Source organism: Artibeus jamaicensis, unplaced genomic scaffold, assembly GCF_021234435.1.
Source record: "Artibeus jamaicensis isolate MK-2021 breed Jamaican fruit bat unplaced genomic scaffold, CSHL_Jam_final contig_391, whole genome shotgun sequence".
NCBI classification, from domain to species: Eukaryota; Metazoa; Chordata; class Mammalia; order Chiroptera; family Phyllostomidae; genus Artibeus; species Artibeus jamaicensis.
Genome location: NW_026521814.1, coordinates 11,049,690 through 11,070,712, shown reverse-complemented (window position 1 = coordinate 11,070,712; position 21,023 = coordinate 11,049,690). Strand labels below are relative to the sequence as shown.

Here is a 21,023-nt window from a genome sequence, read left to right as displayed (position 1 = left end):
AGCTCTGGTTGATGAACATTTTATCTCACAAATCTCATTATTGCAATTAGGTTGCAATGAATATTCTTGCATATACTTCATTAAGTACATGAACAAGGATTGTTGGGTAGATACAACATAAGAAATTAAAGATTCATAGAGTATACATATTTACATTTATTGGAGTCTGTGAACTTGATCTGTAGAGGGAAGTTGGACTCACCAACAGCCACTAACATTATTATACACTTACAAACAGCCTGTTGAAACCATTGTCTTGACATTGTCAAATGTTGCATAAAGAATTTCTGCTGCATTTCTCAAGTTCCTTAGCAATGTGAAACATTTTACGAGAGACCTTTTTGTTTTCTTAAATGACATCTTCATGTCCTTTTCTTTAAGTTTTTAAGTTTCTTTACCTTTTTGATGCTCCTTACACTAGGGTAGTATTTCTACTACTCTTTGTAAAAAGAGAGTAATTCTTTGTCTATTACAAATGTTGTAAATGTTTTCTCCCAGTGTCTCACTTGTCTTTGAGTATCTTTTATTGTACCAAAGTGTTTTATTTTAGTGGAATAAAATGATTAATTTTTAAGTGAAAAAAAATAACAAGTGCAATGGACTGAAACAAACCAAATATTTGAAAAATCCAAGAGTTAATGATGCTTTAGGGAAAAAACCTTGATAGGCACCATTAAGGGACAGTACAAAATGGATTTTTTTTAATTCTAAAAACTAGGGGGAAAATGAGTTCTTAATACATCTTTTCTGTACAAGTTTTATTTAGGATAATTAAATAGTTGCTATAGGAAAGTTTCTAGCTGATTAAGAAGGAAAGAATTTTCAGGAAACGTTCACCAATGGCCACTAGAAATACAAACGGGGCGAAGAGAACAGTAGGAGTCTTCTGATGGCAGCACACAGCACTATGGATAGAGGGTTGTTGCTGCTTCTGAATCAGATGGAGCTTCCAGATCTAAATGACACCATGGAGTTGCAATTCATAAAATGTGGGAAACTGTACTGGTTTTTCAACAGATAAACTTCAAGGAGCAGGGGGTGTGGGAGAAAGGAGTGAAAACTAATTAATTAAATTTGAAGCAAGAAAGAAGTAAAAAAAGCCCATCAGTAAATGAATGGATCATAAAACTATGGTACATTTACACAATGGAATACTATGCAGCAGAAAGAAAAAAAAAGCTCCTACCCTTCATGACAGCTTGGATGGATATGGAAAGCATTATGCTAAGTGAAATAAGTCAGGTGGTGAAAGACAAATACCATATGATCTCATCTATAAGTGGAACCTAATCAAAACAAGCAAGCAAGCAAAATACACAGAGACATTGAAATAAAGAGCAAACTGACAGTAAACAGAAAGGAGCAGGGAGAGGGCTAATAGGGGAAGGGCCATCAAGAAATACATATAAAGGACACATGGACAAAGCTAAAGGGGGTAGGTTCAAGGCAGGGATGGGCGGGGCAGGGGGACATGGTGGGGTGAAAATGGAGACAACTGTACTTGAACAACAACCAAAAAAGACAGAAAAGGAAGAAGGAAGGAAGGGAGGGAGGGAGGGAAGGATTTAGGAAGGAAGGAAAACTGAGATTCCTGAATTCAAATAAAGCAACTATATGAATAGAGAGGGAGGAGGAGGGTAGGATAGTGAAAATTTGAATAGTGACTAAATATTTAATATTAGGGAGCTTTTGTTAATTTCAGTAGGTGGAATAATGATATTTTGATTGTGGTTTTTGAAAGAGTCATCATTTTCCAGAAATACTGAAGTGGTATGAATGTCATGTCTGGGATTTTCTTCAAAATAACATAGTGTGTTGGGGAGTGAAGGAGTGTGGGTGAAACGAGACAAACCACGCATTGGTCACTGCTGAAGCTGGTAATTGGCACATGGCTGGGGTGGGAGGTGAGGACGTGGGAGGCTTTTCTCTTTTAAAAAAACTCTCCTGAGGTCATTTTCCATTGGGTGGCAGCGTCAGGCTGGAGTTGTGAGGGTCAGGGGCACCATGGGGGCCACTGGCAACGCTGAGCAGACGCGGGGACCCAGCTGGGCAGAGATCAAGGGTTCCTGAGAGCTAGGAGCCCTTGGAACATAACATAAAGCACTGGCAGGTGCAGCAACGGGGCCACTGTTCACAGATGGCAATGAGTTTCATAGATCCTGCTGTTTCCATGGACCTCTCCTGAACTGTGCTGCAGCCTACCATCAACAAGGACATCCTGACTGTCCCCAACAAGTACCTGAAGTTCTTCCAGAAGGCAGCACAGGATGAGCAAGACAACCCCGGGGAAGATGCGGACACAGAGGCGCTAATCCAGGAGGCCTGTTGGAGCTGCCTCGAGCAGTCTCACCTACTTTTCCAGATGGAGAAAAAGTTATACCCAGACTGACCCACAAGCTTCTGGGGACAAAGTGTGACAGGCAGGCAGAAGAAGAACACGCCCACCCAAGAAGCCCAATGCCCAAAATGAGAAAGGGACAGCCTCCTGGACATATCATGTCAAATGACAGGGCAGCCACCGGCGTGGCGTGGAAACCAAAATCCTGGAAACCAATCCACCGAGAAGGTCCCAGGTGGGACCTGGCTCAGCTGCGCGAATCGACCACCTTTGTGCTGGGATCCCCCCTGGGGTGGAGAATCTACATCAAGCACCCATACCTCTTCAACTATGCAGCTGATCCCCAGGACAAGACTGGCTGGCCAGGCAGCATCACAGGCCGTCAACAGGGGAAGATGGGCTACCTCCTCATTGAGGAGGACATCCGGGACCTTGCTGCCAAGAATGACTTCAGAGGATGCCTGGACCTGAAGTTAGAGGAGCTGAAATCCTCCTTCCTACCCAGCTGGATGGTTGAGAAAATGCAAAAGCACATGGAGGCACAATGGAGAAAATGAGCATCGTGCTGTTGAAGCCGGGTCCCCTAGCTACACTTAGCAGCCCTCCCCCAAGACCCTCTTCCCCACACGGCAGAGGCCACCCGAGACTGCTCCTGGGTGGCTGACAGAGCTGTGCTTGGGCTAGTTTGTAGCGACTCACTGAAGAGCGCCATCAGAATGCCATGTGGTTCTATATTTGTAAAGTTATTAGAGTAAGAAGTAATTCGTTTGTAACAAAAGTGGTTTTTTTAATATTCTATACACTAAATTTTGGTCACCAAAGTTTCCCCCCAACAAATGGGTAATGCTTGGAGCTACTACATGTAAAATTATCTTTGTGTAGCTCCTTTCTAGCTCAATAATATAAATGAGAATAGAGGTATTCCTTTATAGTTAGTATGATGAGCTAAATTGTATTTTCCTGTTGAAAAAGACATTAGAAATACATTTTTAAGGAATTGACCATGGCAGCTTCATAGCTGGCTAGGCATTAGATCACAAAGACAGGCTTACGCCACATGAATCAGTATCTTCAGAGTTGGGAATCTACCATTATCTCTCCTCCACCGTGTTAGTTCTCTACCCAAGTCCCAGGAACTTTCCTACCCAGGACAATCAACTTGTCTTTTGCTAAATATTTAATAAGCATTTGTTGAGTATCCGCTACATAAGAGTATTTGGATCAAAGATAGTCTTGCTTTCAAGGACTTCATGGTCTAATGAGGGAAAAAAAAAGGTAAAATAAACTATGAGTGACAGATACATGTGTCATGATCAAGGTATGCAGCCAAATCTACCAGAATACCTTAGAAGAAGGCCCTGGCTGGGTAGCTCAGTTGGTTAGAGCATCATCCCAATACGTCCAGGCTGCAGGTTCAATCCTCAGTCACGGCACTGCAAGAAGCAACCAATGAATGCATAATAAATAAGCGGAACGACAAATTGAACTTTCTCTATCTTTCCAAGTTAATAGATTGAAAAAAATCCTCAGAAGAGTGTTTGGCTCTATGTCTCTTCTCAGGCTAGATGGGCTGGCTCGAGTCCTCAGAACTTACTTAACCTCATTGAGTCGCCTTGTCTCTCAAACCCCTGCTGTGAAGGACTAACACTCACTGTGCCTGGTGTGTAGGAGGTGCCCAACTAACTCGATTCCCTTCTTTGTCAAATATTTATAATGTTGGATTGAGCACTGTGGCAATCACGCATTATCAGCAGGTACTTTCATCTGACAATGAACTTCCAACAAATTTGTAATCAGGATTACATAAAACGATGTTTCTTGTTTGGCCAGCTATGCCATGTGTAATCTTACAGGATGAGCCCACCTACAGTGAGACATGCCTACCATCCTAGCTTCTAGTTAAGTAGCTTCTCCTCTCCCTCCATCCTTGGGCTGCAGCCAACTTCACCTAGAACTCTGGGCAGCTTAGGCCTACAGACCAAGCTCACATTCTGCAAAATCCCAGCCTCTTACCTTCCTCCATCCCTGTAAGTAAGAGTTACTGCACTTTCTGGAAATCTACTTTAACCCAAGATTTAGGCACAATACTAATTACAGCATTACTCATAAAAGAGACTGTTAACAATCCAGATACCCCAACATTGGAAATTGTTTAAGTATGAACTGCCCACATAAACAAATACCATATAGCCATTTAGTGTTTTGACGTTCTTTATGCTAAAGAAGTTGAACATTATGCCCTGGCTGGTGTAGCTCAGTAGATTGAGTGCAGGCCTGAGAACCAACAGATCGCTGGTTCGATTCCCCAGTCAGGAAACATGCTTGGGTTGTGGGCCAGGACCTCAGCTGGGGGCACGTGAGGGACAACTACACAATAAAGTTTCTGTTTCTTCCTCCCTTCCCCTCTAAAAGAAATAAATAAAATCTTTTTATAAAGTATTTATTCATTGTAGATATAATATAAATGCTACCACGTAAATTAAAATGCAGGGGAGGTTGATAAAACCCAAATGCTAGAGACTTTTAGCCTTAAATGGTGTCTCCTTTGTTTTTCACTTTTTCCGTCAAGCAAGTCTTGCGTCATCTCCATGTCATCATGGATAAAGTCCTTACCTGGGACATGTCAATTTCTCTGCAACCAACCCATTCCGTACACGTCCCCAAGCAACGATCCGCAGCACCCAGTGTCACTCTGAGGTTTAGACCCTCCTCCATTCACTCACAGCAACACTACCTTTGAAGATCTTGCCCTCCTCTTAGCCTCCCCTCTCCGTCCCCAATTTTGTAGTTAATCTAAGGAGTCTTCTCCTACCCAGTTTCCTGCCCAAGTTAAAAAGCCTGAGGAGTTTCCAGCATCTATGCTGATTATCCAATACCCTGGTTTCCTATCGCCCAGCCGCAGCCCCTCCTGACCACACAGCCGTTGGCCCCTCCCAGCCCTGCCCGCCTCCTTGCTCAACAGGGTTTCTACAGAAGCTCCCCAGCCAGGCTTGCTCCACACCCACACTGCCCATATTCTCACTCACAGAGCCTGACTCACCCCCTCCTCTGCGTTCCTGACTCGTATGGCAGACAAATTCTGGTTAGTTCAAAAAAACAAAAACCTAATAAAACCGTAACACATCAGTTTATCTCTGCCACTCAATATAACACCTGACAGTTGTACCTTCAGATTTATTTCATCTTTGAGACCTTATCCCAGAAATGTGTGGTTAACATTAATAGAACAGCTGCTGTCACTTTCAAAATGTAACTCTCCAGCCCAGCTGCAAGGTACCCAACTCCTCCTGCATTCCTCTGGTCTGCAAGCAGCCCAGCTTTCTACCTGACCTGGAGCCATCAGGAGCTCCCTCTCCTTTGTTCCAAAAATAAAACACACTGGACAGGGCCAAGTGTGGTGACTGCTGGGAGAATTAAACGGTAATGGGGAAAAAATACAATAAAGATTAAAAAATTCAAAAACAAAAACACACACCCGTCTTACAGCACCCTCTACTGCCTTTTCCCCTCTTCATTATGAAATTACCAAAGTCCATTATAGTTTCTATTCTCAACCCCATAATAATGGCAATAAAAGTAGACAGCGTATCAACCTCAGAGAATCCAGGCGGAGACAAGTACAAAGGCAACTGATGGTCGTTTGGAGCGTGACCACCATGACATAAACTTCTCACATCTAACCGCCAGAACTTCCCAGCTCTCTCAACTCCAAGGTTGAGGTCGGTGTGTGGAGCTCTGCAATGGGGTGTGGAGGAAAGCAAGGGGCTCCCACGGTCAAGGCTGGGACTGAGCAACCGAGCTGCGGTTTCCTCCGCAGCTGGGAGTCATCACAAAATCCATGGGCCCATCAATGCTAGAAAATGCTGGGCAATGAGAAAGTCCCAATTGCTTCCCCTCTCGTCATGTCTACTCAGGCTGTTTGTAGATTTATGTTACTAGACTGAAAACCCTGTAAGAGTGAAGGCCCTGGGAGTCGACTGTTACTAATCAGTATTTCTAACGAAAACCACTATTAGTTTCAGTAGCAAAATATGGTACCTCCAACTATGTTCCAAACCACCACCAATTTTGAATAATCCTACAGACTTAAGCTTCCCAATTATATACCTAAAAATTTTAGTTATGATTCCAGTTTATGAAGATACCCATTTCTTTTAGATCGGTATAGAACATGAAACTTCAAATGACTGTATCGGGTAAGCAGGGTTTCTCCTGTAACTCTGGAACAGGCCATACTGCCTGTCACATTTTTTTACAACCCTCCAAAAGCATAAAAAAGACAACATACTTAGTTCACGTGCCACATGCAATAGGCTGCAGTTTGCCCACCCTGTTCTAAAGAACTGGGTTGAGAGCTTTCAGACCACACCTTGGTCTTCTCAGTCCTGAAACCAGCTTCAAAGAACAGTGTGCCTTTAATAAATATTTGAATGGTTGATCAATGCAAGCCAGGTATGGTGAATTTGCCATTAGTTCTACGGTTGGCAAATGCTAAAGGACACACTGCAAAACTTCATGGGAACATAGTATTTTCCATCAGTGACCTGGCTGTCTTGGTTGATTTTCTGATCATTGCCACCATATAGCGGAGCTTGGCCCTGTTCAAAAGAGCTGGTCTTTGACCTTCTTTTGGTCTTTGGAAACTTAACACAAAAGGGAGACTCCAGGAAAGGCAGAAATGATCTGCTGTTTAAATATGAGAAAAATCAGAATTGAGTACAGTAAGATGGAGCATTAAAGATTTAAAAGACAATCTAGAACCAAAGGTTTTATTATCAAAATAAAAACTTTGTGTAAAAAGCATTACAGATCAAAAGCTCTATTTACATTTATTGATCCAAGGTCCAATCTGCATCTAACACTGAATAGGATGAGCAACAAGCTGCACATGCAAAGTAAAATGGACAAACACCTACGACTCCGTTAGCCACTTTATGATTAATGCAAAGGGTGGGGGAGGGGAAAACAACACACACAATCTGCCCAGAAACTTAAAGTGGCAGAGATGTCAAGTTAACAAACTGGAAAGTCACCCATCTCCAAAAAGGCACTTATTGTTCTAAAAGTGCTTAAAACCTGAACACCAACTCCTGCCCAGCTTATTTTCTCAATGAGAAGAAAACTGCAAATTGTAGGTTAATATTGGTATCAATTTTCCATGCAAAATGATCAAGAATTTGTTTTTAATACCTTACATTTATGAACAGAAATAAACCTGGCAAACTACCATTACACTGAGGTTTTATACTGTGAATTCGGACCTGCCCATTTCTGAAGCCTCGCCATCCCGACTCCCTCGGATGTCTCTTCTCTGCTGACTGCCAAGTGCAGTGCTGCCCACAATCCTGCGGGTTGTGATGGGGGGAGCCCAATGCACCACCCAACCACACGGTGGGAAAAATCAGCAACTAAATCTGCAACAACTTGTGCAATAAACACAAGACATGGAATATTCTCACGACAGGTGTCCGAATCCACACGCCCCATTTTCCAACAATTACCTCATCTTTCTACATGGCTTTAAGACCTTTCCATCTCGAGTCTGTGAAAAATGTCAAGCAGTGTGACAACTGTGCCCACTGTTTTTGCAGAGACCAGTTAGAGGGCTGGTCTCAATAGATGTATTTAGTTAACGCCACTACTGCATCTCTAAGTGCTTGGTTTTATGGGTGAATTCCAGGGCTATTTCAACACCAATTAAATCAAACATGCTTTCACGAGGCTGTCATTTAAAAAGAATTCAGAAACTAGATGGAGAAGAGAGACCCCCTTGTAAAAAGAGGGAGATAGGTTGGGATGAGGGGCAGGGAAAAGCAAAGGAGAAACGGCAAGAGGGCAAAGCGTAGCTAGCAATACACCTCTGGGATGCTTGGAAACTCGTCTAATGAGATTAACTTGATCTGAGTTTCCCATAAAGCAGACTGATCATCAGCATTCTTAACGCAGGTTTCCACCACAGGACGAAATTGGAAACTAACAAGGAAGACTGGCGTGGTGGCAGGCAGGCAGCAGATCTTCCAAGCATCATGCTTGCATCTCAAACTCATGCTTCAAGCTGAAAAAAGAAAAAGGAATGTGTCAGGCTAGCATTTTCAAACTAAGAAGTCTCTTTTGAAAGCCTAATTCATTCTTTAAAAAATTGTTTCATTGCCCTGGTCAGGTAGCTCAGTTGATTACAGCATCCTCCCAATACACCGAGGTTGCAGGTTTGATTCCCGGTTGGGGCACATACAAGAATCAATCAGTAAGTGCATAAATTAGGGGAACGACAAACTGATGCTTCTCTCTTTCTCTCTCAAAAAACAGTTTTTATCGAGTTATGACACATTTTAAAATAACACACCAAGTGTACAACTTGAATTTTTATACACCCACACACACAAAGGTCACCACCACCCAGATGAGCATGTAAAATGTTTCCAGCAAAAGACTCTCCATGTACCGACCCCTTTCCAGTCAAAACCTGCACCTCTACCCAGAGACAACCACTACTCCGACTTCTACCATCCTTTTAATAAGACGCATAAATGAACGTGAGACTTGAGTGTGGAAAAGAGAAAAACCCACCATTACCTTTTCAGGTAGGCATGCACGTTCCCAAAGCCATGGTACTTGGCCAAGTACACGAGGACCCCCGTCGCGCACCGCCCATCCCGCTGACGGCAGAAACTGCAGTTGCAGATTCTTCGACAAGGCGGGCAGTGCCAGTTCTAAAGGGGAATGTGGAAAGGCACAATGAAGTCAAATCCACTCCCTCCCTTTCCCTCTTCCTTACCTGCTCCTGCTTCAACTCTAAGATGGGTATCATCAATTGCTTTTAAATCTTTATTTTTTAATTAAAAAAATCTTAACGTGGTTCATGTCCACTAGTTATGCCTTACGTTCCCTTGGGAAATCCAGCACAGAAAGTCTCACGGCAATTATCAGACTGAACAATGACTCTGATTCCCCTGAATGGTAAAGGTACCAAACACTGTGGAAGGGGTTCACACCTCCCAGCACCAATATTATGAATTCACCTGCTTTTCAGGGAATGAAAGCGCCACGTCACTAAGGGCTCAACCCTTTCACAGATGACATCTTTCTGGCCCCATCAGCTGGTGCCTGACCTTCAAGCCCATAGAACCACCCCTTCAAGGCACCTACTGGGTCCAGCAGAGCATCCTTGACCTCTTCTCCGTAACGGTTTCGAAGGCAGGGACCGCAGAACTGCCCTCGGACGCCCCAGCACTCTGGGTTTCTGCAGTTCGTTTTGGTATCAATGGTTTTCTGGCGGCACTGATGACAGGTAGACCCCTACAAATAAAAACCACCATGGCTTTTTGTAAAGACAAATGGCATATTTAAAGAATGTCCTTTATGGATACAGTCTGTGTAATCTTATTTCATATCTTACACATACATGTACATGCTAGGGCATAAAAAGCATCACAGGCTGGTGGTTTCATCTGACTGCCAGACTCAGTATCACCAAAACTACCTTTCTTCCAGTACAGATCTTACCACGCAAAACCCTGGCCCCGGGTCCTTTATCTTCAGCACACCACCATGTCCCCAGCACCCATCTACACAGACACGCAACAGACACACAGTAAACATACGCTGCATGAATCAATTTCAAATTAAGAGGAAAGACTTAACATGTCAGAAGACCCGTTTAGATCGTCAGCCAGTCTCTAAGGACAGAAGCCACCCTTCCTTTGTCACAGACCTTCACATCATCAGACACAAGGCAGAGGCTTTTACCAGCGAGCGGCTATATATCTTCTCTCGAGAATTGTTGCAAATGTTGTCCAGCTCCTCCTCTGTGATTTCCTCCACCGGGCGAATTACGTGCGGCAGGGTCATGGACCCAGGACGGCGACCCCTGCGCACATCCTCTTCCTGCGAAAGCACAAGCGCGGAATATGTTCTCGCTGGCCCTCCCCCGCGCTGATTCTCACACGCCTGCTGTGTGATTCCTCCAGAGAATTCAACCTGGAAATCTTTCTTATGGAGAGGAGGCAGGTCCAAAGTTTACAAGACACTAACATAGAAATGACTCCTCCAACCACGACAAACCAACAAAAAAGAAAACTTTGACTTCCTCTTCTGCTAACAAAATCCATCAAATATTCCAGACATTCACAACTTGGAGGCACAAGAGAATCATACATAGGAGAAAACTTAAAAAGGTAGTGAGTGTGGTAAAATCTTTAGACAGAGTTCCAATCTCACTGGACATGAGATATTCTGTAGTGGAGAAAAACCTTACAAATGCAGTGTATGCATCAAAGCTCGTACCCAACTTGCAAGGCTTACTGAGCACCAGAGCACTGAACAGAAGCGTCACACACCTCCTTTACAGGACAATGCTTTCATTCAAAGCTCAAGCTTTGGGGCTCATCAGAGAATTCAAACAGAAAGAAACCTTACACATATGATGGAGACAAAACTTACTCAAGTGCTCAAGCCCTTACTCAGCAAACAAAGACTCTATCGTGGAGTAAGGCCATGTATTAGATTGGCAAAAAAGTCCATATGGCTTTTTTCCTAAAATAAAAGACACGTTTTTCATTGTCACCAATAACTACTGATTTGGAATTTCGAGTATGTTGGCCATCTCCCATGTGGTATAATGTTGATTATTCTCAATTAATGTCTCAGTTTGACCCCTATCAACTTCAGCTGGTCCACCCGACTGTGGCGTATCATCCAGCGAGAAATCTCCATCATGAAACGTCACAACCCACTTTTGACATGTTCGATCAGTCACAGCACCCTCTCTACACACAGCACAAATCTTTTTTGTGTTTCAGTTGTGGTTTCACCTTTCTTGCAATAATAAACCATAATACGCCAAAAATGTTGCTTATTTTCTTCCATCTTCATTATTAAAATGGCTACACAAAGATTCACCAATTTTGGTAAGGTTCTCGTTAACGCATGGTGGTAGGACAACTGTCAGCATACAAACAAATTGTTTTGAATGAAGTTAAAGACAACTAAGCACTACTAGAGCCATCTGACAGAAAAAAACACACAAACTTTTTGACCAGCCCAATACAACTCATGTATGTGGCAGAGCCTGTTCAAGGGCTCATACCTCACTTGGTATCAGAATATACATCTTTGACAGAGAATATACTCAAATGGCGAGGCTGGTCCAAAGTATATGCCTCATGGGACATAACAGAATCCTTACTCGGGAGAAACTTTACAAAGGCGCTGAGTGTGACCAACTTTATCAAAAAGGTACAACCTTGTGGTCACGACAGAATTCATGTCAGATGGAAACCATAGGAATGTGTCAAGACCTTTAGCAATGACCTGGATATACATCCCACAGAACTCCTACTGGACAGAAGCATTACAAAGGTAGTTAAGATGGTAAGTTTAATTACTCTCTGAATGAACAACACAAGAAAGTTCATACTGGGGGCACCAAGTCTATTAATTTTAACCAACATCAGACGTTAAATTCCACAGAGAGTTAAAAGTAAAAATTATTTAAGACTTGGGAGAATGCCGTGTTGAAGGAGTAAGGAAAACTCTGTGGAAAGGTCTCATTATCTTCAGTTTATAAAATGTTTTTGTTTTTACTCAGTCATTTGAGGTTTCTTGAAAAGGTTACATTGTTACTGATGACATTAAAAAAACAAAACAAAAACAACAACAACCATCAAGCCCTGGCCACTGTGGCTCAGTCAGCTGGAATATCATCCCGTGGCCAAGGGATTATGGGTTCGATCCCCAGTCCCGGCACCTATGGGAGGCAACCAATCAGTGTCTTCTCTCTCATACTGATGTCTCTCTCTCTCTCTCCCTTCCTCTCTCTAAAACAGCAGTGAAAAGATGTCTTTGGGTGAGGATAGAAAAACTTTTTAAAAATCATCAGATAAGTTGGTGTGACATGAACAATTCTGAATGGGCTGAGAAGAATGTTTACAGCGAATCGCCTGGAGTTGAGGCTATGTGCGCACCGGGGTTGTATATCTGACACAGCCCCCAGGAGGTGAAAAACGGAAGAGCCAGCACAAACGTGCAGAACTCACGTTCATGTAGCCGTCCGTGGTTTTCCTCTTTCTCACCAACATGTACTTGTCCTCCTCCTCTTCCTCCTCCTCCTCCTCTGTGGGTAGAGTGCTAAGGGACCCAAGGATCCGGGACCTTGACCTGGTAAGAGGACGCCCTCTCCGATCAGGGTTTCTCCTAAGAGTAACACCCTGGAATGTACGCCTTCGGGGTGTCTTCGACCGCTAAACAAAACACACATCACACATTTATGCCAAAATGAAGAAAAGTGGCACCTGCTCCTTCCGTATGTTTTCAAGTAAAAGCAGAGCTCCAGTTGTAATCTTCTCTGTGCTTTCTATAATGCATAGAAAACGAGCCCCCCAAAACGATATAGCCATTGTACTTTTGCTTTTGTGACACCAAGCCCAGTTTGTCTCAAACTGAGAAGTAATTTACTCATTAATCTGCATAGTAAAGGTGTAAGAACAAATCTCGTTTTCCACAACAACCTTTTTCTACGACACCTCAAGCCCTGGCACATACTCACTGTTTCTACATTGCACACGAGAGAAATGTATGTATGGCTTTCCTTCTTCCACTCCTTGCTCACTTCTTCCCTTTCATCTCCTCAAGGAGGGATGGGGAAGAAGGTCTTGGCTTTTGTACCACAGCAGACACATCAAACTCCCTGAGTTGCATCAGCTTAGTTCCTCAGAATATAATCACATACATGGATTAGGCTATGATGTGGTTAAAAAATCTTTTTTTTCCTTCTCAGATTTTAAAAACATCTATAAGTATGCATCTACCATGAAAAAGCAATGTGCTAATGCTGGGAATACAGAAAAAAATTTTTCCCTATCTTTATTCCTTGCCCTTAAGAGGTTCAGTCTAGTTAGAAAGAGAAATAACTGATCAAAACAGGGGGTTGAGCTCAGGGAAGCCACACCTTCCCCAGGACACAAGGAGAAGCTCACAAAGGTCCACCCGAAGGTTTCCTCTAGTTCCTCTGTGTCTACAAGACCACGCGAAATAAGGAGCCTGGATTTTCTCAAATGTCATAACAAATCTTTACACCTGCCCAAAATATTACTAATGGACGAGCAAGGATTTGCACTTACGGAACTGGGGCCTGGGAAGGAATGCCGTCCAGGGAACGAGCCCGGAAAACTTTCTAATTCCGACATTAGTTTTGCAAGCTAAAGAGGAAGGAAGTGAAGCAGAAATGATTGGTTTAGAATAATTGCTGAAAAGGAGCAACTTCTGGAAATTGCTGTAGTACATCGCAAAGAGTTTCCGATCTCCCCGACACAATTACCAAGACTTTAACAGATTTTTTTTAAAAAGAAAAGTCAGTTTAGGGGAAGAAGCACATTTTAAAACACATCTTGTAAAGACTTTATAGCTACACAGAAAACAATTCTTGACACTGAGAAGCAACAAATGGCTTAGAGAAAAAAGCTGGGAAGAGTTCATTCTAACACGATCCAAGTCAGATACCTACCATTGCTTTGTTTTGCTTTATATTTAAAGCCCTTTTCTCCAAAAAATTCATTCCACTTTCATCTTCTGAATCAGAATTGGGATCAGTCACAGATTTCTCTGCAGGTTCAGGGGCTGCTGCGCTTTTGGTGGCTGCCGCCCTGGTCCTTCGAGCCGGAAACGCCATGGCCACCCGGAGAGGTCCAGACCGCCCGCACTGACTGCGGGTCCTGCAGCCTGCAGGGTCTGACTGTGACCTCTAGTTAATCAGAACAATTGAGGAGTTAAGGACTGTCTGTGAAGCAGGCTACACCAGCAATGATTACAAAATCCCCTTTGAACAAAAGATATTTGCATCAAACACATTTTAATTGACCACTTTAATTGTAAATTTTAATTGATAGCTCTGGGTAACAAAATCAGGAGTTACAAATACATACAATGATCTGAGTGTAATTTAACTCAGGTAGCCTATCTGGGACACACTGTTAAAAGCTTCTTCATAGCCCCTAGGCCAATGGTTGAGCATTTGTTTAAAATGTGAGAATTTCAACTCTCTTTTTAATTTAAAAATAGGTCTTTATGTATTTTAAAAGAATTCCTACAAGAACATTCTTCCATCAACATGGTTTCAGTGCTTATGGCAATATTAAACTATATTAAAGATGCCTTGCCCTGGCTGGTGTGGCTCAGCGGATTGAGCACTGACTGGCCTGTGAACGAAAAGGTTGCCCGTTCAATTCCCAATCAGGGCACATGCCTAGGTTGCGGGCCAGGTCCCCAGTGTGGGCCGCGTGAGAGGCAACCGCACATTGATGTTTCTCTCCCTCTTTCTCCCTCCCTTCCCTTTTCTCTAAAAATAAATAAATAAAACATTTTAAAAACTTTTTAAAAAGTTTATGTTCAAACAAAAACTTGTACATGAGTGGACACAATGGCTTTATCCATGATGGGCCAAAAGGCAGAAACAGCGCCCACACTCATCAGCTGATGAACGGGCAAGTAAAATGTAGTCCACTAACACAGAGTAATATTATTCAGCAGTGAAAAGGTAAGAAGTACTGGCACATGCCACGAAACGTAAGAACCTAAGTAAAACACACCAGTGAAAAGGGACCGCATATTGTATGGTACAATGATACGGAATGTCCAGAACAAAAGTACCCGTCTGTAATGACAGAAAACATGCCGGTGGTTGCCAGGGGCTAAACGTATTGGGAGAGGGTACAGAATAGTTTCATTTTGGGGTAATGAAAATACCCTAAAGTGGATTGTGGTGATGGTTGAGAAAAAAATAAATATGAAACAAGAAAAAATACCCCCCATAAAGTCCCAGAGAGGCAAGACCCATTTTTAAATTCAAAATTGTCTAAAATCCCCACAAGGTTTTACTATTCTTCATATACTTTCAGTATACATGGATTGAGAGACTACAAAATAACAAAACATTTTCATGAGTTCTGAAGACTTTTTTTAATTGATTGGCATTTTATTGATTACAACAATTAGCATCTACAAAGAACTGAAACAATGCCCAGAAGTGATTCAGGCTGTACACAATGTTTGGGTCACATCCAGATTTTCAGGCCGGCCCTTGAAATAGCTCCAACATGCACTGATTTAGACCAACATTACGTATCACAGGAAATATTATTACATTACCATGAAGTTAGATAGAGATAAACACATTCCCCGGCCGGGCACTCACTTGTTATCAGTGTCGCTCAAGTGTGGTCCCAGGCAGTCAGACCACACTGAGCCTAAGAGCATGCACCTGACTGCAAATCAACACACTGCTTCCTTTGTCAAGAAAGTCTTGCTAACCAGAAAACATCTGCAGAACTAAACAGTATGTTCAGGAACAGTGTGGGACTGAGGTGGTGCAGCAGCAGCAGCAGTGGCCTGAGCAGGAGAGGTTACAAAGATAGAGCAGTGTGCACAGAAAAAGCAAGACCCAGGAGCAAAGGTGGAAGCAGGAAGAGCCCTAATTCTCATTATCTGCAATCAAGTCCTGCACATGCGTTATCATGAGTTTTCCAAATGCACAGGTCCACGTGGGAACATTTACCAAAGGCCTGGTCTATGCCAGCAGTGTACTGGGACTTAAATGCAAATATAACTCATCTGGAGGACACATTGCTTCTTCTGAATTTCTGTAATGGAAACCTGGAGGTTGGCCAATTTTATCTTACCAGTTTCCAAGATTTTCAGAGCCTATGAAATGTTCAGGCTTTACAAGTAGGACTACTTTAGTAAAAATTGCTTTAAGACATAAATACTCTTTAATTTTAAAAAGATCCACAAAATCTCTGGCATGACTAAAATGAAAATTACAAGAAAAAAGAGCTTTATTAAAGCAAGAATGTCATGCCTCAAAATATACTTTCCTTCTTGATATTGGTGAAATTTTCAAACTCACCATTCCATCTTGTATCTCACTCTCTGAGAAACCGCAAAATGATTCATCGTCAGAGTCGGCGTGAAAAATATTGGCCAGTTCGTTAGTGACATCTGGCCTTGGTTTCTGTAAAAATCCACAATGGTCTAATACATCTTGCACCTCACTTTCTGAAAAGCCGCAGAAAGATTCATTATCAGAGTCCTCATAAAAAACATTTGCCAGTTCTTCACTGATATCTGACCTGAATTTAGGTTTCTGTAAAATAAATAAATAAATGTGGTTGTGCATTTCCCCCTTTTCCAAGAACCAATTTTTCATAAACCGTGCAGAGCAAATCACGTTCACAAGTGCACTACAAGAGAATAGCTTTTGTTACAAAGAAAAATGGTTCAGAGGTTTACAAATGATTTCTGAGTTGTTATGGCAAATCATCAAGCATGTTAGGTTAGGCGACATTTCAAAAGGATAGAATAAGTAGCTAATCTACCTCCAACAATTACTACCTAGAACCACAGCAAAAAGTGAAATGAAATTACAGTGCATACTGTATTTTCATAACGGCTGTATAGAAATGTAGGCAAAAAGCAAGCAGTTTTAATCACGCACAAAGCATTTGGGGCATTTTGAGCGCTGCAGACTCAATTCTGTTTATTCTCAGGCAGCACTTACCGTGTTTGCAAAATTATCAGAAGCGAAGCTGTCACAACTGTCATCAGAGGATGACAAGGTTTCCATGGAAATCAACTTCACATAGCTGAATTTCTTGAAGTTCTTTACTCTGCGACCCCTTTGCTGCAAATGGAAATGGCAATGCTATTAAGTGGATGCTCACTATAGTATCTAACTAAGGACACCAGTTTTTAGTTTAGTAAGTTCAAACTGCACAGATATGTCCATTTCTTATGCCCTATATAGAAAAGGGGGAATTTGCAACTGCTACAAAAATTTTTTTCAAAACTAGGTACAATCCTAAAAAGGGATCCCTTTGAAGGAAAACTGTAATATTTATCAATTTACTCAAACATCTGTAGAGCTACCCCTGTACCCACCTGAAGAGTCCCCAAGCTCTTAGCATTATACTGCTCTTAGCATTACAGTTTAATGCCAAACTCCTCAAATCTGGCCTTTCAAAAAAAATTAGACTGTACTTCTAAAGTACAAAATGGTGGAATGATTTCTCTCTCTCTCAGCCAAAATCAAGTTAATGAGGGTTTTTTTTTGTTTTGTTTTGTTTTTTTTTAATGTAAGCTTTAGGCTATATACCGGGTTGCTAAGCTCCTAAAGGACAAAAACAGCGGGACAGTACCTCTACTTCAAGATGGCAGGCTTTAAAATAGGCCTTGTTCCATTCAAGGTTGGGGCAGTAGAGTGATTTCAGTCCAGGTCTTTATAATTCATTTATATCAACCCAGTGAACCAATGGACAAGGAGCCAAGTTAAAGGTCAAACAGCACTCCAAACCCAGGTAGAATGCCTGATTCTACACCAGCACTGCATTAGTCTGGTCCAACTTTCAGCTCTTACGCAGTCCCCTTGCTATACAAGTCTTAAGATTTTAGAAGTACTTTCATGGGGCACAAATTACATGTAGATATGAAAATACTTCTTTCATACATAAACACTTTATAGCCTGGCACTGCTCATCAGAAAATGCAACTGGTATCTACCTCATGCAAAAAAAGATAGCAGGTTCTGGTATTTAAAATGTAGTGAGATTTCTTCATGTTTTATTAGTTCCTATATTTTTATTTTCTTAAATATGGCTATGGAATTAGAAGTGACTCTTTACAATGAGAACTTTGAAGGGCAAGCACTGCTATGGGTCCCATCAAATAACACCAAGCTGTGAGGGACTGATGAACACAACATTCTTGACCTTCCTTCTACACCTAACATTATGCATTTCACTGCAGTCTCTCACAAATAAAATTCTTTCCATGATGATGGTACCCAACCGCCACTCTATGCTCATAAGTAGACTCCATTCTTCAATCATCTTAGAAAGTTTATGTCCTTTGTCCTTTCTTCAGAAAGGCAAGAAAATTTGATAAAAGGTAGAGCTATACTAACTATTATAAGGATCTCAGACCCTGGCTGGTATGGCTCAGTGGATTGAGCACCTGCCTGTGAACTGAAATGTCGCCAGTTCGATTCCCTGTCAGGGCACATGCACAGGGCCAGGGCCCTCTCTTCCTCCATCCCTTCTCCTCTCTCCAAAAATAATTCATAAAGTCTTTTATAAATAAATAAATAAATAAATAAATAAATAAATAAATAAATAAATAAATAAAAGGGATCTCAGAACTCCCCCCATTTTCCAAATGAGGAAACTAAAGGCTCCAGGGAGATGAAATAGATTATCCAAGATCATAGGGCTGGAAGAACTCAAACCTGCAATCTCCTAAAGCGAAGTGTTTTTGTATTACTGCGAGAAGTATCACCACTTACTCATAAATCTATCTGCAGAGGCCCAGGACAGATCAAGGAAGGCATTCTACATAAGCTGTCAGGGAAATTCACATATGCTCAGCTTTTAACATGTCAGCACATGCCAAGAGCTAAGTTACCAGGCAAGTGTTATATTTGGAGGAAACGTCATAGAACAAAAAAGCAAATAGTCATGGCTGAGATAAATTTGGCAGGCAGGTAATAACTAATAGCGCTTCATAGGTGCTTTTTGTGCCAGGCATTAAGTATACTTTCACATGATGACTGACTCCTTGCAACAAAGATGTATCATGATTCCCATTTAACAAATGGGAAAGCTAAGGTTCAGAGAGGTGTAATGGATAACTGAAGTCACACGATGGCCTAAATTTGAACCTAGGCACGTAAGATTCCAAACTCAGGCTCACACGGCTTCTTCATCCACAAAGCCAAAGCCTAGTTCCAGCGATTTCTGAAACCACGCCCCCAACAAGCTCTCCCCAGCCCCCCCACTTGTGAGCCTTACCCTAGATATTTATTTTAAGCATGTCAAGCTCTTCCTTTTCACCCAACCCCCACCTTCTAACCTCTCAGGGGGCAGACCCTACGTTCCGGTTTCCGTTAAGAGCAAAAAAGAAATGTTCCATTCAGGCAACATCCTGCAATTTTGAGAATAAGGATGGGGGCTGGGGAAGGGAATGGGAAAAAAGCGAAATGGCTGGAAACAGTTCGGACCGCCAAATCCTTCAACTGCACTCAATCACCGCCGGGGACTAGAAACACCTCCGCCTACTTGCTCAACCAAAGTGTTTGCGGGACCTTTAAACTTCAAACCCATCAACTTGAGCGCTTAGAAGCGGCATGGCTGAGGCAAAAGCAAGTGGGGGAGCTCGCTAAGGTCCCCACAGTGCGCGCGGGTGGGGCCGCCCACCCTCCCTTAGCTAAACGTTGTAAAGGGTTGGTGATGCTGTAAACTCCCAGGGAGTCTCAACGTTCCAAAAGCCAGGATCGGGTCCGCTAAGGAGACAGGCACACATTGGGGAGGCCAACCGGCCAGGGCTGCTGTCCGCGCGTGCACCTCCAGCACACGTGGCCTTGGTTTCCCCCAGTGCTGCCAACTATCCTGTAAACCGCTCAAATCTTCAAACCGCCGGCGCACGCCCCCAGACCCTGAATTATGCCAAGTGCACAAAATACGGGGCTTGACTAAGCGCGCGCCGTCCAGGCCGGCCACCAGTTGATAAACCCTGAAGTCCTAGGACTTGGAGGGAGTCGACCCACCAACCCAGCACCCACCATGCCCGCCCCTCGGGTTTGCCCGCCAAGCCCTCACCGGCACGCGGCGAGTATCCATGCTGGCAGCAGGGGCTCAGGCCCGAACTTGTGGAGGGGTGACCAGAGCAGCCGTGCGCGTCGCAATCCCACCGAGCTGCACTCGGTCAGCCTGGGCTTGCAGACCCTGGCCCTGAAAGGCGGGGCTCCGACCTGCTTTTCCCGCGGTGTGGCGCAGGTCCTGCAAGCTGTGGTAATGGCCTGCCTAGGCGCGCGACCCGCTCAGCCTCAGACGTAAAACCGACCCCCAAAATATTCTGAGCTCAAGTGATTGCCTTGGAATTCCCTAAAGTCGGGCAGAAAAGGTGGCGTTTTTAGAATTTCAGAAGTTTTCCTTTGTTATGTTACTGCACGGTCCTGAACGAACGGCGCGAAAGTGGTTCGTATTGCCCGGGGGTTAGCAAGCTGATTTGCATGAATTCTGGGGCTAGGAGAAGAAAAGTGAAAATGAGGGTAATGGAAAGCACCGCGAGGGTCCTGTGGCTCTCTGCATTCAGCCTTTCGTTGCGACCTGCAGTTTACATTATTAAAGATAAGTTTCAAAAAATCAAGCATGAACTCCACCTTTTATTAGCTCAGCCACTGTCTGTGGGTGTAGCACTTATTATCTGGTAGCCACGCCATTATCTAAAGCAACAAAATGTATTCAATCCTGATCTTTCGTACAACAAAGTACAGGAAGCCGAGTTGTTTTACCTCCCTGAGGTTGATTCAGTTAGAAACCTGGCGCTGTTGTTAAGACATATCTATGGGACAATTACCTCTTTAGAGGTAATCTGTTGTGGGTAGAAGCTAAAGACAGTATTAATGTGGTTTGGAGATCTCCCACCCTCCCATCGAAATTTAGGATTAGGATTACTCAATTCAGAATGAACGCGAGCTATTTTTCAGTGCTCTTTTACTCAAATCTGACATTAAAACAAAATAAAGTGTGAAACAAATGTTTGTAAAGGGCAGGGAAAAAGTTTTTAGAAGGACAAGTAAAATAAATTGGGTTGTTTTTTAAAGACTCTAATTATAACCTTACATTTAAAACAGGTGCTTGAA

At 42.8% G+C, this 21,023-nt stretch overlaps 1 protein-coding gene and 1 pseudogene across 2 annotated transcripts; one reads left to right on the top strand and one right to left on the bottom strand.

Annotated features, from left to right (window-relative positions):
* Nucleotides 1-2,004: 2,004 nt before the first annotated feature.
* On the top strand, nt 2,005-2,935 carry LOC119053632 (deoxynucleotidyltransferase terminal-interacting protein 1-like; annotated as a pseudogene).
* A 4,158-nt stretch (nt 2,936-7,093) lies between these two features.
* Nucleotides 7,094-20,127, bottom strand: CDCA7 (cell division cycle associated 7). 2 transcript variants are annotated; one of them, XM_037151292.2, is made up of 10 exons: nt 19,978-20,127; nt 16,887-17,009; nt 16,236-16,472; nt 13,839-14,075; nt 13,456-13,533; nt 12,373-12,576; nt 10,085-10,222; nt 9,485-9,634; nt 8,912-9,048; nt 7,094-8,393 (listed from the first exon to the last, which is right to left on the bottom strand). In XM_037151292.2, the coding sequence occupies exons 1-10, from the start codon at nt 19,996-19,998 to the stop codon at nt 8,363-8,365; spliced, it is 1,356 nt and encodes a 451-aa protein (XP_037007187.2). In that variant the 5' UTR covers nt 19,999-20,127; the 3' UTR covers nt 7,094-8,362. The 2 variants fall into 2 exon arrangements, with proteins under 2 accessions (XP_037007187.2, XP_037007188.2); XM_037151293.2 differs by lacking the exon at nt 16,236-16,472.
* Between the last annotated feature and the right edge of the window lie 896 nt (nt 20,128-21,023).